The 21,086-nt window shown below is 39.1% G+C and overlaps 1 protein-coding gene across 1 annotated transcript in view; it reads right to left on the bottom strand.

The window, feature by feature from the left end:
• Window positions 1-10,262: 10,262 nt before the first annotated feature.
• Window positions 10,263-21,086, bottom strand: part of cfdp1 (craniofacial development protein 1) — a 37,542-nt gene continuing 26,718 nt past the window's right edge. Inside the window, exon 7 of the mRNA XM_007256215.4 lies at window positions 10,263-11,335. Within this exon, the coding sequence (XP_007256277.2) occupies window positions 11,245-11,335 (91 nt within the window). The 3' untranslated portion in view covers window positions 10,263-11,244. The remainder of the gene's footprint in view (window positions 11,336-21,086) is intronic.

Here is a 21,086-nt window from a genome sequence, read left to right as displayed (position 1 = left end):
GCCTGATCATTCTTGTAGGCCACCTAAAATATCAAACTCCAATAAATACATACCATATATTAGAATTAGTTTATAGTATTAGTATATAGTATATAGTCTACACCTTGTTGTATTAGGGTGTAATACGCATTTAGACACCCTAGTTGTTTCATGTAAAGTGAACTACACTGGTCTTCAAACATTTTAAGAGTAGTTTCGAATGTCAGGTGATGAAAAAACATTGAGTTGAAAGGAAACAAACTGTGCAGGAAGGACTGAACAATGCTTCATCACTGTGCAGGAAGTTGCAATAAACTTTACTAGTCATTGCATGTCTATTGAAGAGCATGCTCATTCGTGTTTGATGATGGGGTTTCAGAATGTTACAAATTTAGAATTCACCTTAGTACCACAGTTCCTTTCACTCACAACATGTTCTCAGTGTAGAGAATATAAGAGCACTGCTTATGCCATGTACACACACTGACTTTCAAGTGACCAGACTGCTTAAGGCTACTGCTCGCATTACACAACCTGTTGTCTTGTAATCATGAATTTTTAAGTCATTGTGGTTTATACAGTCGGGAGAACAAGTATTTGATACGCTGCTGATTTTTCAGGTTTTCCCACTTGCAAAGCATGTGGAAGACTGTAATGTTTATCATAGGTACTCTTCAACTGTGAGTGATGGAATCTAAAACAAAAATCCAGAAAATACATTGTATGATTTTTAAATAATTAATTTCCATTTTATTGTGGGAAATAAGTATTTGATACACCAGAAAAAGAAACTTAATATTTGGTACAGAAACCTTTGTTTGCAATTACAGAGATGAGACGTTTCCTGTAGTTCTTGACAAGGTTTGCACACACTGCAGCAGGGATTTTGGCCCACTCCTCCATACAGATCTCCTCCAGAGCCTTCAGGTTTCGTGGCTGTCGCTGGGCCACACAGACTTTAAGCTCCCTCCAAAGATTTTCTATTGGATTCAGGTCTGGAGACTGGCTAGGCGCTCCAGGACCTTAAAATGTTTCCTACGGAGCCACTCTTTAGTTGCCCTGGCTGTGTGTTTTGGGTCGTTATCATGCTGGAAGACCCAGCCACGACCCATCTTCAGTGCTCTTACTGAGGGAAGGAGGTTGTTGGCCAAAATCTCACGATACATGGCCCCATCCATCCTTCACACAGTTGTCCTGTCCCCTTTGCAGAAAAGCATCCCCAAAGAATGATGTTTCCACCGCCATGCTTCACGGTTGGGATGGTGTTCTTGGGGTTGTACTCATCATTCTTCTTCCTCCAAACATGACGAGTGGAGTTTAAACCAAAAAGTTCTATTTTTGTCTCATCAGACCACATGACCTTCTCCCATTCCTCCTCTGGATCATTCAGATGGTCATTTGCAAACTTCAGACGGGCTTTGGCTTGAGGAAGGGCACCTTGCGTGCACTGCAGGATTTTAATCCTTGACGGCGTAGAGTGTTACTGATCGTTTTTTTGAGACTGTGGTCCCAGCTCTATTCAGGTCATTGACCAGGTCCTGCCGTGTAATTCTGGGCTCATTCCTCACCTTCCTCAAGATCGATGCTCCACGAGGTGAGATCTTGCATGGCGCCCCAGACCGAGGGAGATTATCCGTTATTTTTGCATTTCTTCCATTTTCTAATAATTGCACCAACAGTTGTTGCCTTCTCACCAAGCTGCTTGCCTATTGTCCTGTAGCCCATCCCAGCCTTGTGCAGGTCTACAATTTTATCCCTGATGTCCTTACACAGCTCTCTGGTCTTGGGCATTGTGGAGATGCTGGAGTCTGACTGATTGAGTGTGTGGACAGGTGTCTTTTATACAGGTAACGAGTTCAAACAGGTGCAGTTAATACAGGTAATGAGTGGAGAACAGGAGGGCTTCTTAAAGAAGAAGTAACATGTCTGTGAGAGCCAAAATTCTTTCTGATTGATAGATGATCAAATACTTATTTCCCACAATAAAATGGAAATTAATTATTTAAAAATCATACAATGTATTTTTCTGGATTTTTGTTTTAGATTCCATCACTCACAGTTGAAGAGTACCTATGATAATAATTTCAGTCCTCCACATGCTTTGCAATTGGGAAAACCTGAAAAATCAGCAGTGTATCAAATACTTGTTCTCCCCACTGTACACGACTGCTGATCAGGGACAGGGTGTGATAAATTACAAACTACTGGAGTCAGACTTCCTGAAAGGTCCAAGTTGCATCCAACCATCATCCATGAACAGCATCATCCAAAAACACCTCACAGCGAAACCATTGCCTGAGGCAACACTGATAACAGTTATCTATACTGAATCAAATTTTCCAGTTTCTAATGACTTAGGTCAGAAGAGGTATATAGGGTCATGGAGATCAATGTGCAAACTAAAAGCTCAGTGTTTGCTGCCACAGTCTTTTGCAGTCACTTAATGATTCTTGACCACCTGCCTCCTCAGGAGTCTAGTGTCAGCCAGTAATAATGTCCTCTTTCTGCCTCTTTCTGCCACCATAAGGTGCAGCCAGTGAACTAGTGAAATATGCATCAGCTGTGTCTGTCAGAACGTTCAGTGCCATTGCTATCTTTTTGTATCCTTTTTCAGGTTTGTGCAAGTCAGTGGTCTTTTCTCTAAACCTTTTGATCTGATCTCTTTTCCCTTTCTAAGAAAATGTTAACATGCAGTCAAACCTCACAGCCAACAAACCACTAGCTGCTCCAAGTATTGGATGCTTTTGTACTAATAAACCTTGCAAGGGGTTTGAAATGTGTTCTGTCAAAAAAAAAAAAAAAAACCATACAAAATCATGCTACCAAATATTACCAAAGACAAAACACTATTATGTAAGCTATGGGACACGTTTATTATTTGATTAAAATATATACATAACAGAACTGGAGTATGAGAGATCTGATCTTCAATATGAATAACATTTTCTGTGACCATTTAATAAAGCCTGACTTTGCATGAAGTTATCTGACTAACTGCAACATTTCAGCTCATGAAGAACCCAGATTAGGTGCTCCAGACGTCAGTCATCTGTTTTTGTCTTCAGGCTGAAAACACAATTCCTGTAAATTGGACGAGGTCATTCTGACAGCTTGTAGTAGTAGATGTCAAAATTTGAGCACTCACTTTAATGAAGCTCTCACAGTGTTATGATGTCAGCTTGTCAGGATCGGCTGTATAATGCTTCCCATCACAAGATCATGCAGAGGGGAGCAATGTTCAGCATGATCGACAGGAGAACCAGTGTTTTTCAGAGCCAAAATGTCGTTCTTTATTTAACTAGACATTTTTACCATCTGTACCAGTAATTCACAGAAAAAGATTTCTCTGTTAGCTGGATGATGTGGTGCTCCTCCGATTGGACAAGACTGATTTAGTTTTAATTCAGTGCAACGTGTATAAAAAAAACTTTACATTCTTCTTCTTAATGTGATTTTAAAGTAAAAATTAAGTACAACAAACCAATTGCCTCATCTAACTTAATTCACACTAACTGACTAAATAACCTGTGTTGGCAAAATTTACAAATTGTAGTTGAAGCCTAGCTGAAACCAGACCAGTATACTCTGCACATGCTCAGTCTGACGCTGAAGGGGGTCTAAGCATTTGGTTGTACATTGATATTGCTGCTTGTGTGTGAACTACAGCCATTTTAAATAAAAATTAGACCCTTCTCATTGGCTCCTGGCAACTAAACGAAAGTTTTTTTTTTTTACTTTATAAAAAGTTCGAGTTGCCCTTTCCCTAAAAATCTAGTGCAGTAAGAAAACAAGGACTTAAGAAAATTGTTTAGGGCCTACCACGGCAGCATTATCTTTATTATTTAGTAATATTAACCTTCTGAACCCTAGATCTTTAATCATAATGAATAAATGCCTATAAGACATTTGCTAACAGTTAAGAGTCCCACAGGGTTCCATGATGGTATATATAAAATTGCTGTTATTTCACTGAGAATTGCAGAACTGCAGTTATGAGGGCAAAAAAAAAACTGAAGTACATGGTTTAACGGTTAAGGCACTGGATTTTAGAACATTACTGTAACCAAAAGACCCCAGAAAAGAAAGAAGAACAGAATAATGGTTATTTCACCAGATGTAGTGTATGGACTCTTTCACTCACCAGAGGCATCTTTTCCCAAAGATGATTTCTGACGGCAGCAGCCTTGAACACTGAAAATGGCTTTTAATTATACACTTAATCAGGGGCAGAAGGACAGGGGTTCAATTGTGACCTTCAAATAGTTGTATTATCCCTCACCTCCTTGCTGTAATCAGTACATTGTATGTTAGGAAGAACGCTGTACCTTTGGGAAACGTGAAATTAGTTTTAATAGTTTTAGCTTATAAATGTGCTAGGGGTCTGGAACAAGGGTTCAAACAGCTCCTGCCTCAGAAACCTCTTCCTCACTTCATTAAAATAATGCAGAGCTTCTGAAAATTTTAATATTTTCAGCTTATTTTTAAAATCTTACACAGCAGAATCTCAGAAAATTAAATGAAGTTGTTGTGTAGAGGCAACATACACTAGTGTAGATAAACTTGAAATCATATTTTTGCTGTTTTTTTTTTTAAATCGTTCATGTTTCAATGCTTGGTACATGTATGTCATACAACAAATGTCAGCAAGTATGACGTTGAAATATAATTCCGATATCATTGTGCATCTATACTTTATAGAAAAGAACATTATAAAGTACATGGGGCTACTGCAATGTGAAAATTCAACCATGGGATTAAAAATTGCTTGATCTATCCATCTATCTATTTTTTTGCTGTAAGTGCTGCATGGTGGGAAATCAAAATAAAAAAAAGCCTTGGGCTGGAAGACTACAGCTAACTGACTTCTGCACAGTTTGTTCATCTCAACGCATTAACAAATGGGGTCTCTTTACTGTGACAGAGGCCAGAGCAGAAGGAGCTGGAGCTGGAAGGTTAGTGGCATTTGGAACATGTTACCCTGCTGTTATTTTTGGCTCACTTTCCCGCGATTGTTTATAATTATCCTCGCAACAGTGGTGTCTATTTGTAAAGACCCTGGCCTCATTTGAAGCCCTGCACTTGGTGACAGACAGTTACACATGCCTGGATGTGAAGTTTGTGCCAAATATACATCAGGCATTCTAGATGACTACCTACAGATCCATGAGGCTGCTTTTATACACAGAGAACATGAGCATTCTGTTGCATTTTTACCCTAATTTCCACATAAATAAATTTCATCAAAGCTATCACTATTAATATGTTTCAAAGACACTTCTGTGTTGATATCAAAAGATCTAATGTAACTCAAACAAACAAAACACCACTTTTTTCCAGTGTAAACTGCCACAAGCCAGGAGTCTCTATCCCAGTGTGAGGGTTTTACTCTGCTCGCATTATTGATCTGTGCCTGCTCTGTCTAACCTACTGTACTCAGACTGCATGCAAAAAAGGAGGACCCATGTGCCCCATGGCCAGAGAGGGGGACTGCACTCTGTACGCTTTACCCCTCCAGTTTCTTCAGCTGTGATGCTGCTTTACGAACAAGAAAAAAAAGAACAAATTATGGAAAAGAATGAGTCAAACAGAAATCAGAACTAAAGGCCATGCCCAGCCTGACCAACACAATGAAAGAAAATGAGCCTAATGCAAAGAGAAAGAGAAAAAAGGGGGAACAAAGATAAAAAAAAATAAAAGGAGGAAATGAGAAAAATTGCGGGAGAGTAAGAAAGAAAAAAGTAAGGCATGTGAGGCAAGAAGAGGAGAAGATATAGAGGGCAAAAACAGACAAAAAAAGAAAGGGGGGGCCTAGAATGAAAATATAGCAGAGAAAGAAAGAGGGACAGATATAAAGAGAAGCAGATATAGAGGAAAAAAATAGAAAAAGGGGAGAGAAAAAGAAGCAAGAGAAGCAGAAACAGAGAGAACTGAACAATTGAAGAAAAAAAGGGAAAACAAGAAACTAAGAGTAAGGAGCACATATATAGAAGATGAAAAGATAGAAGAGTGAAAGTGGTAGAAGAAGAAACAATGAAAGAGAAAAGAACAGAACAAAAAAGGTACATGCAGAGAGAGAAATAAGGGGTTAAGAAGCAAAAACAAACTAAAGACTGCAGAGAGTGTGGTTATTTTCTTTTCTGTTCTATATAACTGAAGCTAAAAATCGGCTGCAATGTTGTCAAGTTTGCAAGCAGATTCTGCATAGTAGAGACCAGAGGCAGAGCCAGACTCTGCCTACTCCACACATACTTTTCTTTTTTTAGATTATAAGTTAATATTAGACTTATTGATTGAGAACAGTGTCCATGTGCACAACACTACCACAACCATATTACTATGATTAACTAGCTAGTTATCCAACAGCTTGTCTGCAACTCCGCTACTCCATAAACGGTAAGGTTCTGCAGATGTTCTTTTTCAGTCAAAGCTTCATTCCATATTGTAACCCTGCCTGCTTACAGTAAAACAGAATAACTTCTTGAGGAAACATTTGGCAATATTAGCACAGGGAAAGCTAACTGTTGGAACCAGTCACTGTAGACATTTTAAATGAAAATGCTCTCAGATGCTACTTTTGGGTAGTATGTGTAGTAGTGGTGAGCACTTCAATTCTGTGTCGGCTGTGGAGGGACATACTGCCTCAACTGCTAGTGTGATGATGAGCTTTGGAAACCTACAAGTGTGCAGGATCTACAGGACTAACTATAAAATCAGGGCGGGAATGGATGGAGCTATGTATACATGATACTGCAACCAGCCAGCAGAGGCACTAGACCTGTGGCAACTTTTTTTTTTGAGAGACACTGTGCTGTCCTTTCTTTAATATAGTCATTTGAAAGTCAAAAGAAACAGTCAAAGAGACAGAAAAACCCACAGAAAGAAAGAGAGGGAGAGAAACCATAGAATAAAAAAGATACTTGTGAAAGAGGAAGAGCTAGAGAGAGGTAGAGAGAGAGAGATAGTGTTTGAATAATGATGAGGATGACCAGCTCCTGAGAGAGAGGTGCAGGCCATGAATAAGGATGAGCACGGCTGCCTCTCCTGAATGTCACTCTCTCCAGAGAGTGTATGTGTGTGTGTGACAAAGGTGAGAGAGTGTGATACAACCTTTTTATTTAATTATTTTTATTTTATGTCCATGGGCTCGGTATTTAGATGCTTCTGCAAAAACTGTCTGGAGTGTGTGTAGAGCATCCCAGCAGAATGGTTTTCCCCACAGCCGGAGGTGGTTGTGAGCGGCGGTTGGGGGTTCTGCTGAGCAGAGCCCGCAGGACAGTGATGGAGTGGAGAACAAGCATGGAGTACACTCCTCTCCTCCTGTAGTGCTGCTTGCTTCTCCACTCTACACACACCTGCAGTACGAGCATAAGAGCAGGCCACAGCTTCACACACTCCACATCCATTTACTCCCACTGAAAAACACACTTACGCACACTGCTCCTGCGTGTGGAGAGCAGGGGGAGAGCCAGAGCCTGTAATTACAGAAATGCAGAGATGAACTGCTGAAAGCTGCTCTGACGGAGGTCTCCAGTGGAAATGGAGTAAACAAGCATGGCGGTCCTGCACTGATGGAGAGAAGGGAGGAGCTGTATAAACAAACAGATTATCTTCAAGTGAAAAGATGAACACACTACTAAAGTCCTGGAACCAAAATAAAGCCACAAAAGGTAGCCACATGAATGGAGCAATTACTCATTATCCACTTCTTTAAAGCTTATTTTACAAATACATTTGTAGCAGATGCTGTAAAGAAAGCATCATGCAGGTATGTCTTAGAAAGATTTGTAAATGATTACATGTTTGGTCAGAATCGTGGACTGTGTATAGCTGGACAGAGCATCGTCTCTCAAAAGTGAAGCCACCACAGGTCGGGCGCCCCCTGCTGTTCGGTTGCAGAAAGCTGTGTAACCCCACCCATCCCCATAGGTTTCAATGGCAAAACAGACAACTTCTAATCATGTTTTTTTCTAATATACTGCAATTCTACCCCCAATATTTAAATGCAGCAAAAATGTGTGGTCATTGTAAAAGGGCTGGTTATGGTAGAGGCCAATAACCAACGTCAGCTCCGCTCCACTCTGCAGCCTGTGACCTCAAGGCGGCCCTCAGGGGTGGGGTTATTCAAATGAGAAGGCTGTCTTTCCATAGTCTTTCTCCCTCCTCTGGACCAGGCCCCCAGCTTTTCCCTTCCAAAACGTGCCACCGGAAGTGTGCTGCTGAGGGATGAGAGGACCATTTGAGCAAAGCTATCCATTCACTTCCATTCATTTCGGGGTGTCTTTGAACCAATAATAAATGTATTTCCAAGCCGTTTTCGATTATGACACGGCCCGTGTTCTTTTCTACAAAGAACAGATTTTCTGTCATTTGATCCATAAGATTAATAATCTGTTCATAGCTTTAGAAAATTAAATTTTTAAATAACTATGCTAACGATGATGTAAAAAGACAGCGACCCAAAATACCGTGCTGTAATGTTTGGAGAAGTTGCTCCTCTTAATTTAATAGTACAGAGCTGATTGAATTAGAGCAGGGTCAAAGTAACCTCTTATTATGCAAATATAATACTACTACTAACAGTTATAATACATTGTAGATAGTAAGATAGTAGTAAATATAAATAAGATAGACTATGAGAATTATAATGTATAGATATAACTGTAATTTATATTACACATTTATTATTCTTATTACTGAGTTTCTAAATGCTTGTTATATAGACACACTATGAATATTCTTCAGTAAATCCGTGGACTAATATTGGCTATCAGTAATTCTAGTTTTTATCTGCTGTTTATTCAATAAAAGCCCCATTTTGGGACGGATTGGAGCTTTTCTCACTGTGGAGTAAATAGTTCTGTGCGGCTCCTATAAACAGTAAGGTTGTTTGCACGGCACGCAGAAGATTTGCGTCATGCTGGCGCCTGCGCAGTCTCTCACTTTCCCGGTTAACGCCCCACGAGAAGCCGATCAGGAAGTGACACGATTGGCCTCACCTGGCTCCGTTGAAATCAGCGGGATGGCTTGGTCCAGTTAATATATACTGTCAATGCTCTGGTCTCTACTGCGCAGACTTGGGTATCAGGATCGCCAACATGGTGGAAGATTTTGGCTTCATTTTCATTAAATGAATGGGAACGGCAACAATGGGTCTTGCCCTATTAAAAGCCCTCTGAAGCTACGTTTGGGTAGTATACCTCTTGGCGAGAGATCGTTGACTGCTTGAGATGCCGCACATCATTTGGCTGAGAGAAACAGAAGTGTAGCTTGAGTTTATTGGCTGCTGTCTAGGTTGTCTGTCGCCCGGTTAGTCACGGCTGCCTTCTGCCGTTCGGTGTAGGAACGAGGAAACTGGACTGCTACAGAGTGAAACTGGTCTAATTCTGTGTGGGATTTGACAATGTTCAGGTTAAAGTACGAAGGCTTTGTGCTGAACGCTTCAATCATATGTTGGCTGTGGATGGACAGTCTGCCTGAACTGCTGGTGTGGTGATCTAGGAAGGCATTGCATATGACAGTTAGTTACCCCTAACAGCATTAAAGGTGATACCAACAGCTTCAAAAACCTACAGCTACAGAGTGCAGAATCTACAGACCTAGCTGCATATATATATAAAATCAAAATGTGCTGCAGCATGCCAAAGGACCTTGTACGCCTCCATGCCACCCTTTTTTAAAAAACTAATGCCCCAAACATTTGCAATTTAAATTGTATTATCAAAGTAATAACTCCACTAAATAAAACAATTTATTAAACTTTCACACAGCCTCTTTCACACAGCCTCACAAATGCACACACCTGATGGCACGTTTCCTCTTCCAGGTTATTGTAGGTGGAATATAGAGCACTTGCATCTATTGATTGATACATTTATTTATAGCAATTGACACAAATTGGGTTATTTAATAGTTTTCTGAGCTACTGCGGCATAAAATCGAGCATAAACTAAGTAAAGGAGCAAACTGAATTCTGCTATGGGTTAAAAATGAGAATGTCTGTGAGGGGGAATGTGAATAGGAGACACAACAGACAAAAGATCAGCAGGAAAAACTGTGAGACATCTTTCTTCAGACAGTTGTGTTGAGCTTCTGAGCCCTTGGAGGGCTGCGCTGGCACAGGGCAAATTGGGGGTAGTCCTGCTGTGTATGTCAGTCATGGTGAAATTGTCTGAGACAAGAGGCACTGAGTATGACATCACCCCCCCAGCTCTGCCCCACCCCCTTAGGGAAGAGGTCAGAGTCATTAATTAGCTGGGCAAAGCAATTACAAGCAAGCATTGGCATATTTTAAAAAAAGACCAAACCAAATGATTTGATTTATTCAAGTCAAAGGGTAAAGAAAAAAAAAATGTTTATGGGGCGAGAGACGTAATTATCATACAATCAATCTTAACGGCGCAAAATCTCAAAGGAGAAATAGCACAAACAGAGAGACAAACAACTACACACCCTTATTCTTCTATTCTGAGAACACCCCTGATGTTTGTCTTCTTGTACTTGGAGTAAAAATTCCCTACAAGCAATGGATGCCAGTCCTCCACTTGGAAATCCCATGTTCTGCTAATGGTTTTGGAATTTCCCTGCTTCAACACACCAAACTGAGTTCTTCAAGAGCATAGTAGTTATATTATGAGTTAAACCAGGTGTGCAAGAGCACAGAACATGCATCAAACTGCAAGTGCAGTACACAGGGTTCCTTAGACTGAGAAAAATAGAATCATGTTAGAGCAGGTCAAGCATGAGCTGGGGCTGAAATTGTTCTGGAACCGTATTTGGAAACAGAATAATGTAGATAAAACCTCTCTAACTTGCAAACTGGCCTGAGAAACACTGCACTGATATACAATGATATACCATGATATACAATTACATTTTCTGAAATAAAACAAATAAATGCTTTAGAGATCTGTAAATGTTCCTGTATTTCTCTGGATTGTTGTGTTCTTTCTGAATCCAGTTTCTGAGTGACACGAGTGAGTTTTAGCAGATTCCATTCTTACACAGGTCAGGTCAGCAGAAGTGGATACACAACACAGGGTAAGACCATATGAATCTCAATTGGCTCCATCCACGGATGAGTGGGCAGCTCTTGTGGAGCGGGAGGTGTGAGAACTGCCAATCAAGGAGACGGCCAACAGAGTCAAATAGTGACTTGCAGCACAAAGTGAGTGAATATGTGTGTGTGTGTGTGTTTGTGTGTGTGTGTGAGTGTGTGTGAGTGTATAAAGTCCATGTGTGACCTGATCCACCCTGTGAATTCTCCAGTCATCTTTTCATGTTGCTCAGACGCACGTTCTTCTCCAGCTCAAACTGCCGCTGATCCACTCTCTCCAGAAAGTTTTTCCTCTCCACGTACCTAAAGCAAGGAAAAATGCATTAAATGTAACATTGACAAAAACCTAAAATGTGCCATAACATTTTAACATTTTTTTTAAACTCAGCTAAATTTATCAGCTAAAAATATGATAAATTCTGTAAAATAAAATGTGTATTTCCATTTAACCTTGGAAACACCTTAAACATTATTTTTTAAATTATATATTTGATGAACTTTTAAATGAGTATTTAACAGAACGTGTATTAAATAAAAATGACATAAATTAACAGAAAATGTGCCAAACATTTCTGAAACACTATTAAACTCAGCTCGGAAACAGCAAATGTGTTAAAAATAAAATAGAAAAATAAAATAATAAAAATAAATTGTAAAAAGTGTATTGAAATATACAGAATGTCCAAACTTTGTCACTTTTTTGTGTAATTTGACATATAAATAAGATGGTGAATACCTTTGTAACCCATGTGGTTCTTCTTCATCTCTCTAACACAGAACTTGCCGTGGGTCATAGCTTGCATTCCTCATTCCAATAACTTAAGATTAGCTCAGCCATTTTATAATATTTTTTCAGGCAATAACAGAAAACTAATCCTTACCAGAAGTCACAAAACATGTTCAAGAGGTTAATAAATACATGATGTAAGAGCTCCTAAAAAGCACTTTGACAAAGTGCAGTGCATTCTGTTGATCAAAGATTTTGTAGGTTTCCTTTGTTTTTTTTTTTCTTTATAATTTAAATTCAGGGGGAAGTAGAGAAAAAAAAATCTCTCTTATGAAAGACAGCTTCCTGTCTGTCCTCTCTTGTGTGTCAGTGAGTGCATTAGGGAGGGGTTGATGCTATATGCAGAATCACTGCTACGCTGTTATGACACAGCACCTCTTCAATGTCACTCCCCACTGTGGGCTTTTCTGCAGCACTGCACTTTTTGCTGTGTCCTCTCTACATAGCCTTGGGCCTGCGGGCAACACCAGTGACAGCACACAGTAGTGGTTTAGGCTTAGGCTATGTTCTAATATTCATATTATGTAACTAATGTGGCACACAGTGTTGTGTCAAAGCTTTTTTTCTTCTGATTTCCTCTGTTTTCACAAAGCTGTTCAAAGTAAAAAAGTAAAGTATTCCTATTCATCATCAAATCATTGCAAATCGGCACCATTAACAACAGTTACACCCCTAAGAACTCTTGCAGATTTGTGAAGAAATTAAGGACAGCACATCATCTCTCAACAGTGCAGCCACCATAGATCTATCACCCTGCAGTAATGTGTAGCGACTTGGGTCTCATGTTTTCTACAGCCATGACTTTTGCATACTTTGACTGTCAAGGATGAACTGCCTGTTCCCATTAATTACATTTAGTTTCAGGTTGTTTTCCAATCTGTTTAAACTGCAAACGCCAATCATCTGAGTGTAAATAAAGGTTGGTTGAATCACAATTTGACTTGGCAGCTTTTGGGAAATTAAAAAGACACTAAGCTGAGGCAAAAACCAAAACAAGAGTTTTTTTGAGAAACTGTAAAAAAAAAAAAAAAAATAACAATAAAATAACACATGAACCCCACATACATTTTGTATTCAAGCATGAGGTGTATGATTTAATTTGCTTTAATTATGTGATATTATACATTTCACAACCAATGTGAATATTGCGCATGTGCACACTAAGATGGTGATGCTAAAACATTTTAATAATTGTTTAATATCAGAAATAAGGCCCAATAGCATATTTTCAAAGTTCACAAAACTGTGTTTTTCCTGATATACTCCATATACATTTGTAGCAGTCATATACCAGGCACTGTATCATTGCTTTGCCAAAGTGTGACACAGATCTGATTTTTCTCATGCATCAGCAGCAGCATGTCTGCAGCAGCACAGAGGGGGGGATGCTGGAGAGGATGGATTGTGAAATAGTTGATTTGTTCAATATTTAGATAAATAAATCGATTCAGACTAATGTGAGAAACCTAGTGAAATCTACTGCTGATTATCATTCAGTTCTAATTATTCAGTTCAATTACACACGATTGATTGTCTCACAAATATGACTTGCTCATGATGCATATGGATCACAAACAGTATTGATTTGGAAAATGTGCACATGCAGGCCTTTTCAGAACTGAGCTCTTTCAAACTCTATAGAGTATAGAGTTATGAAATGACTAAACTTTGGGAGGAGGCCTATGCTCAAAGCTCCCCCTCCCCTTTCAGTTTCACCTGTGACACCACATGTGCCTCCTCATTTCCTCAATCTCATCAGAAAAAAAAATAATGTAAGTATTACATAAGAACTGCATGATAATGCTAAATTTGAACATAGCTTTAGGTTAAAGCAGAGCCCCTTAAAACTGCTTTATTTAAATTGAAAGCAGTAGCATGCCTGAGTGAGAAGGGGACAAAATATTCTCATAAATGATGTGTGTGCTTCTGCTACCATTCCAGCAAAGGCAAAATATTTTATTCTTAAAAACAATCTGATCTGTCCCAGGAGCTTTTCCAGCCATGACAGATTTAGCTGGTTATTTATGCAATTGCAGTGCTGTTAATGGCACTGATACAAAAACTACTGAGAACCTGGAAACATCCGAATGGCAAACTTAGTCTGCTCATTCACACATCATTAAACCAAAAAACACAGAATTAGACTCTGAAAGGACACTAAACCACACTGCTTGTATTATAATTAGTTTTCTGAATGCTCAATGCAATTACACATTCTCACCAAAAAGATTTTTAAATGCCCAAAATGTACTGTAACAAGGACATTTTTAGCCAGTCACAATCACTACTACCCACTGTGCTGCTGACAGTGGGTGGTAATGCCCTAGACCATATATTATGATATATGACACTGTGGATCAAGGAACATTAAATGCCTACAAAATTTCACGAATTGAATGGCCCATCAATCCATCAATACCCCTGCAGCACTTCTATTTTAATATTTAATTATATAACATTCAACACTTAAATGAAATAAGTACTTGCATTCTACTGGATACATTAACAACATTTGAAACAGACTTGCCAGACAGATGTGCACACTTTCACGCCAAATTCATGCATGATGACATTACAGAGCATATAGAGCAAACCTCTAGCTGGAGTCGTTATGCAGGGTTTGAAAGCAGTATTGGGGGAGGAGCTGAAAGAGAGAACTCATGGAGCAGCTGCATCTGCACATGGAGATGAGAGGCTCTTGAGGAAAGAGTGGAAATATATTTTAATGTTATATATTCTATTACAGCCCTGCCAATCCTCAGTGGAGAGCTCCAGCTGCGGACACTCGTGAAATATGCTTTTTATATCAGCGAGATGACAGCGAGTCCAGAAGTGTCAAACATGCGCATTATGGCATAAAATGAAGCTGATTTATGATTAGTTTGGATCCATCTCCAACTGGCTCATACACCTTGTTTCAATAAAGATGAAAAAAGTGCCATGTATTAATACACTAAGGTTGGCCAAATTGTCTTGTGGCTATGAAGAGAAACTTTTGTCTAATTAGTGCTTTAACAGAGTAAAACTGGACAAATAAACATTACATTATTGTAATTTTAGTTTAAAGCAGCAGTATGTGAGAATCAGAATTGTATGCAACTGAGCTCCCACTCGAGTCAGGAAGTGTAATTTGCACTGGAAGAAAATACTGAAGGACATGCTTCTCACATGCATTTCTGGACAAGCTAAGTGATACAGAACAGTCAATGACTTATGTAGCCTTACGCAGTTTTTTTTGGATGTTTGTATCAGATTTTATCAGTTGCCATACCATCTGCCAGTCTGTTTACTCTCTATCCCTATTCCCGTAACAGCAAACCAATGGGAGTGGAGGCTCTGGGTGTAACTCCCTAAGGGGGGCAGGCCATAGAGCCAGCCTCAGACTGATGTTGGACTCTGCATAGTGTAAAATCTCAGAAGTGAGACTGCTGATCTAGGATCAGAAAGATCTGCAGTTTATCTGCAGATTTAGTTTATCTCAAGCTAAAGAGTCATGTTTTTGGGCTGAATCCAGGCCTGTGGGCAGCCAGGGTGGACCACACGAGCAAATACAGAGCTATTTCAGCCTTTATCGTGGGTTGCCACGCCCTCCACACCCTCTGCTGATGCTCCTCCCAAACCACATCCCTCCTAAAGTGACAGTGAAGAGGAGGAACAGCAGCAAGCTGCAATTTGGACTGTCGGATGAGCATTATTTTAAAGCCCCAACCCAGGTTTTAAATTCCAGGGTCCTTTTCTATCCCATTTAAGGCATTTGGCTGATTCTCTTATCCAGAGTGGCTTACATTTAAATCATGTTACACAAGTAAGTAAATGTACTGTTAGGAGTCTTGCTAAGGACTATTACTGGTGCAGTGGGGTGGGCTTGGGGAATTTAACTCAAGTTTCCAAAGGGGAAGGTATTTGTTTGTCTGCATGTGTGTACTTGAGGCATTTTATTCATTTTTGCTACATTGTATGTCCAAAAATATTCTAATGAATGATATTCTGCTACTTTAAGTTGCACCCATTGTGCAACTGGGTCTGTTTCTTTGTCAAGTCAGGGGGCGATTGATCTGGTGGCCACCATGTGGACCATCCTAAACTTTTTGGGGTGGAATTTATTGTGTTGTTCATCATCCAACACATTGACCTCACAAACACTAGTGTCACTGAATGCAGTCTTACAGCAAATCTCTATTCTCACAGCATTGCACTAAAATCAACCAGAAAGCTCCCCATGGACAGTATTAAAAGATAAAATACCATATCCACCCTCTTCTTGTCTTTTCACTGCTTAGCTCTTCTAACATCTGCAATTTTTCGTCTTTTTTTCAGTTGGACAGTCAGTTGTCCTCTGTTATCCTGCAGCTTGGTGTTCTCCAACCCTGATCCTAGAGAGTTTCCTTCCTGTAGACCATAATCCATCCTGATTGGCTATAAATGTGCATGTTCGATTTGGGTTGGGTTAAAACCTGCAGAAAGGTAGTGTCACATTCTCATTTGTTCTGTCCTGTCTGTTTATTTACTCTCCGCACGTGCCTTGTGTTTATCCTGTGTCTCCTCCTCTGCTGCCTACCTGTTTTGTAGCTCCACCCCCTCTTCCCAGGTGTTTCCTGTTTCCCGTCTTTGTTTGTTTGTATAAATAGTCCCCCTGTACTGTTTTCCTTTGTCCGTGGTTGTGCGTTGTTTACGTCAGTCAGGTTTTGTGGTCCCTGTGTTTTTTTTGGTCTCAGTTTCTTTTTTATTATTTGATTTCATGTATGTTAATCAATGTAACTCGCACTTGCGTCCACCTCCGCGTCCTCTCCCTGTTCCTGCACCTGACAGGTAGCTCAATAGTCTGTTGATAAACTGGGAGCGGTGACTGAAAGATCTCCCACCCCTAATTCTTCAGTAAATTATATTGGAATTGACAATTTAGCTACCTAGTTAGCTAACTACAAAGACATATTACTAGTTAGTTTTTTATGCTTGTTATAAAGAAAAGTGCTATAATACATTGGAACTACATTAAACGGAATAAAATCAATGGTTATCCTAGTTTATAACAAAAGAAATACACTACTCTGTCCCAATAAGAATAAGGACACCCTATTCCTAGGTGTGTTCATGTAAAACAGAGGGGTTGGGCCTACGTGTCTGAAATCGTTAGTCACAGTCCTAATCATACAAGAGCTGCTCTAATTGATGTAGGCCTCAAGACTCAAGATTTCATCAGGCGCTGCAGGGTTTAACAGCACTACTCTGTGAGATGCAGGCCTTTGTGTGTAAAGATGATGTCATTGTAGATTAGCATCCCCTTGAGTAAAGACCTACTCTAGTAACCCCCAGCTTTAAACCCCCACACCCCTCACCACAGTTTACCCATACCCAGGAGCATCACCGGATCGTTGCTAGGGGTTTCTCCAGGGATGATACATCAGAGACCCCACACACAAACACGCATACACACACACACACACCATCAGCAGTTAGCTGGGTAACTATAGAGACCTTCGAAGGCAGGGGTGCTTGAGGGCTTCCAGATGGGGAGATGAATGGAGACGTCAGGAAGCCCAAGGGTGAACACAAAACTCAGTGAAACACTGTCATTCCAGCAAACTACCCAGGAGAGCTCACATTTACCAGCCAGTACAGAATAATTAGTCTGCTAGAATAAGTGAGAAGGTCAATGAAAGAAAATAAAAGAGGGACATTGACACAATATTTTGTGTGTGTACATGTGTATACTTGGAATGGATATTACAATTTGATACATTATACAGAACTGACCAAAAGTTTTGACACATCTAAAATTAGGTGTTTTTTCATTATCAAAAAAACAAATTCTCAATAGTATTAATGCTAAAGTCATCATGAAATTATTTAGTAAACTAAAAAAAGTAAGTAATGAAGGTCAGTCAACTTTGAAAGTATCCTCACATGCAGGTGCAAAGACCATCACAAAGTTATGATGAAACTGGCTCTCATCAGGACAGAGTTACCTCTGTTGCACAGGATGAGTTAATCTGAGTTAACATTCTTAAAAAAAACAACAACAAGATAGTAGCACCCCAGATAAAAGCCACCTAAATGCGTCAAAGAAAATTATGGTTTGTTTAAATGATGAAAAACAGTCTGTACAATTACTCCAACAGAATGAGCTTAAGCTATTATTATGAATTGCTTTCAGAAGAGAACACACTGAATTAACAGATGTCCCAATACTTTTGAGACGATAAGACTTCGTAGTCAATGGGTAAACTCTATTATCAGCTGATTTAATCATGTATTGTGTGATTTTATTTTTGGCAAAGCTGGTCAATAATTTAGCTAATTGCTAAATTATGTCCACAGATGAGACACGATCACAGCAGTTATAAATAGAGATTTACACAAAAACTAAATCAGCTGTAATGTACTGTAGAAGGTATGTAATTATCTGCCATTATACTCAATTTGATAGTAACTTATATAGCTTCCCGGCTAAGCAGAGCTAAATACCCAGTTAACTGCAGCCAACTACCAGTCCAGAAAGATTTTTCTGTCCAGTGAGATTTTTAGTCCTGTGATTGTATCCCTAGACCAGGGTCATTATATATTAATAGGCTGGGGAACAAAAACATCTTTCTAAATGGCTCACAGGTGCTATTACATTCACAATCTGCCTGTTTATTTATTCCATTCTCCTCGCCATCTTGAAAGGTTGTCGGGAGGTGGGCCAGAGAGAAAGCGGAAAGCTGATTTATAAACACCACATGCCACAGTAATGTGGCTTATGTAGTGATATTTTAATATAGTGGCACCTGCTGACTTGTTATTAGCTCTTAAAGCTTTTGTATATTTAAAAATGAACCGTTTGACTCCTTTCGTCAAGCTCACAATTACGGTCAAGTATGAGCTGACCCTGGATATGCACAGTTATCTGGAAATCACACGCCAAGCCACGTTTCTATCTACACACAATGAGCCTCCGTAGTACAGAGGTGTAAATGTTATGACTGTCAGGAATAACTTCACCCCAGCTGAGGTAAACTGTAAGTGATTGATTAGGGAATAACCTGTACATGCAAAATATATATAATATACATATAATCCTCAAAATCCACAAAAGGCATATCATAAAATTTAGCAAAATGACATTGGTACTTTGCCATGCAAAATGAGCACCATGCTATTTATAGTATTTATAGTATAGGCACCCCTGGTCAAAATCTTTATAAAAGATATGCAAGTGACCTTATTTTACAAATGAAAACATTTATTTTTATAAATTAACCATTTTTACTTTTTTTTATATTTTACAATATTTATAATATTTAATAGAAATATGAAATTGCAGATACTATGCAGATAATATGAACATAGAATAGACTGAATAAACTGAAATTCTGTTTCTACCAGCAAAACAACCCTTCCAAAAAACTTCACAATAACTATTGACTCGCTCTCAGTCTCTCCGACACATGTTGCAAGGAACCTGGTTGTTATGTAATGACCAGCTCTCCTTTAATCACCATGTTTCCTCAGTTTCCTCATCTATTGGTCCATTAAATTGTTGGAGATACTTGATTTAAACCTAACAGTAACTATCTAATGTTGAGTAACAACAGAGTACAATACATTGAAATGTAAGTGATATAACTGTAAAAATTAGCATACACCCTCACATTCGACCATTCGCTGATGAGTAAGAAGTACTGTGCAGTTCTGTGTGGTAAGTAGGCCAGAGTAAGTACAAGCATGTGTATCCATGAGGAACAACCACAGGTGTTGCTAATGCCAAAGGACAGCTCTGTGTAGGTGAGTGAATGCATGTGTGGGCGGACATGAGGAGTACAGATGTCATCCCACACATGCTGGACCTGCAGGAGAAAACCACTCATACGTTCACAGAACACACCGAAACACAGTGTTCTATCACCAGTACAGGCATATGTATCCTCCTGAGATGCGGACTTTTGATTGGTGTACATCTGTTTGATATTCTTAGGACCTTACAAGTATAAAAAGAAAAATGTCCTCATATATGAATCATAGTTTATTTTAACATAGCAATAATTTAATCTTTCTAAAGAAAGGAAATAAACTAGTTTCATAAAATCTGATGAGGATTATTACATGGCCCTTGTCTACATCTCAACTGGCTGTAGAAACTTTTGTCTGGGATTCCCGCCATACTGTTTTCAATCAGTTGAGTGTAATGTCGTCTTGTGACAACTAGGTGTTACCGGCAGTGCCTCCATATCAGACCAAAGAATCAGCGTTTAACAAAAAGAAGTATCATGGTGCAGAGAAGCAGAAAAGTAGTGTCCACATATAAGGATGCAGGGTCTCAAGAGGATATATATATAGGAGTACCTCTCACTGATCCATAGCATAAGCCTCTCTGCTACATAGGCTGTATCGACTACACACTTACACACACCAGAAAACAACTTAATTATAGGTACAAACAACCAAAATAGTGTTTCCCTGTGAGCACACATATTATTTACATGAAAACATGTAATTTCCATAGCCCTGCAGATGCCTCAGTGCAGCCCAGTCTATACAATTACTGGCAAGCCCCTGGAATCATTTCGTTCAGTAGACCACTATGTCACTTTAAGAACCGTACCAAAGTGCTTAATATATCTCATCTCAGTACCACACTTCCGCTCTACCATACCCACATCATCTTTCTGCCCCACCACAGATACATCCAGACATGACTCTGCGGTTCAGAGAATAACAGATGTTCTTCCTCCTGCATATAGAGTAAAAATATGCTCTTTATTTCCATCTACGCACTTTTTATCAGGGCTGGGGTCAACAGCATTTACATGAAACATGGAAAGAACTTTGTCATTTGCTTCTTATGCAAGTTTGAGTATGAATTGAACTCCATCCATCTGTGACTTCTCCCTCCTTCTCTTCTTTTGACTGAAGTTTATTAGTTTTGCATCCTCCTACAGAAGGCAAGGAATGTTCCCAGCCTTTTAATCCCAAATTTGGAGACACATGCCAAACTCTCCAGTTCTTCTACGTTTAAAGCCTTTTATTAACTAGCACAAAATGCACAAAATATTTAGCTACCAAAATTATTTGTACAAAAAACAAAAATGCCATCTTTCTGATGTTTGGCCAAATAAGTGCAAAAAATAATCAATACTGAGCAACACTGTGCTTTAAAATGTATATGTTTGTTAAAAGCTTTTGCTTTAAACAGAGACAAAAATACAGACCTGGGTCAGTCTTATATATATATATATATATATATATATATATATATATATATATATATATATATATATATATATATAT

The sequence above is a fragment of the Astyanax mexicanus genome, chromosome 9, assembly GCF_023375975.1.
Source record: "Astyanax mexicanus isolate ESR-SI-001 chromosome 9, AstMex3_surface, whole genome shotgun sequence".
NCBI lineage: Eukaryota > Metazoa > Chordata > Actinopteri > Characiformes > Acestrorhamphidae > Astyanax > Astyanax mexicanus.
This window is presented reverse-complemented; position numbering and strand designations above follow the sequence as displayed.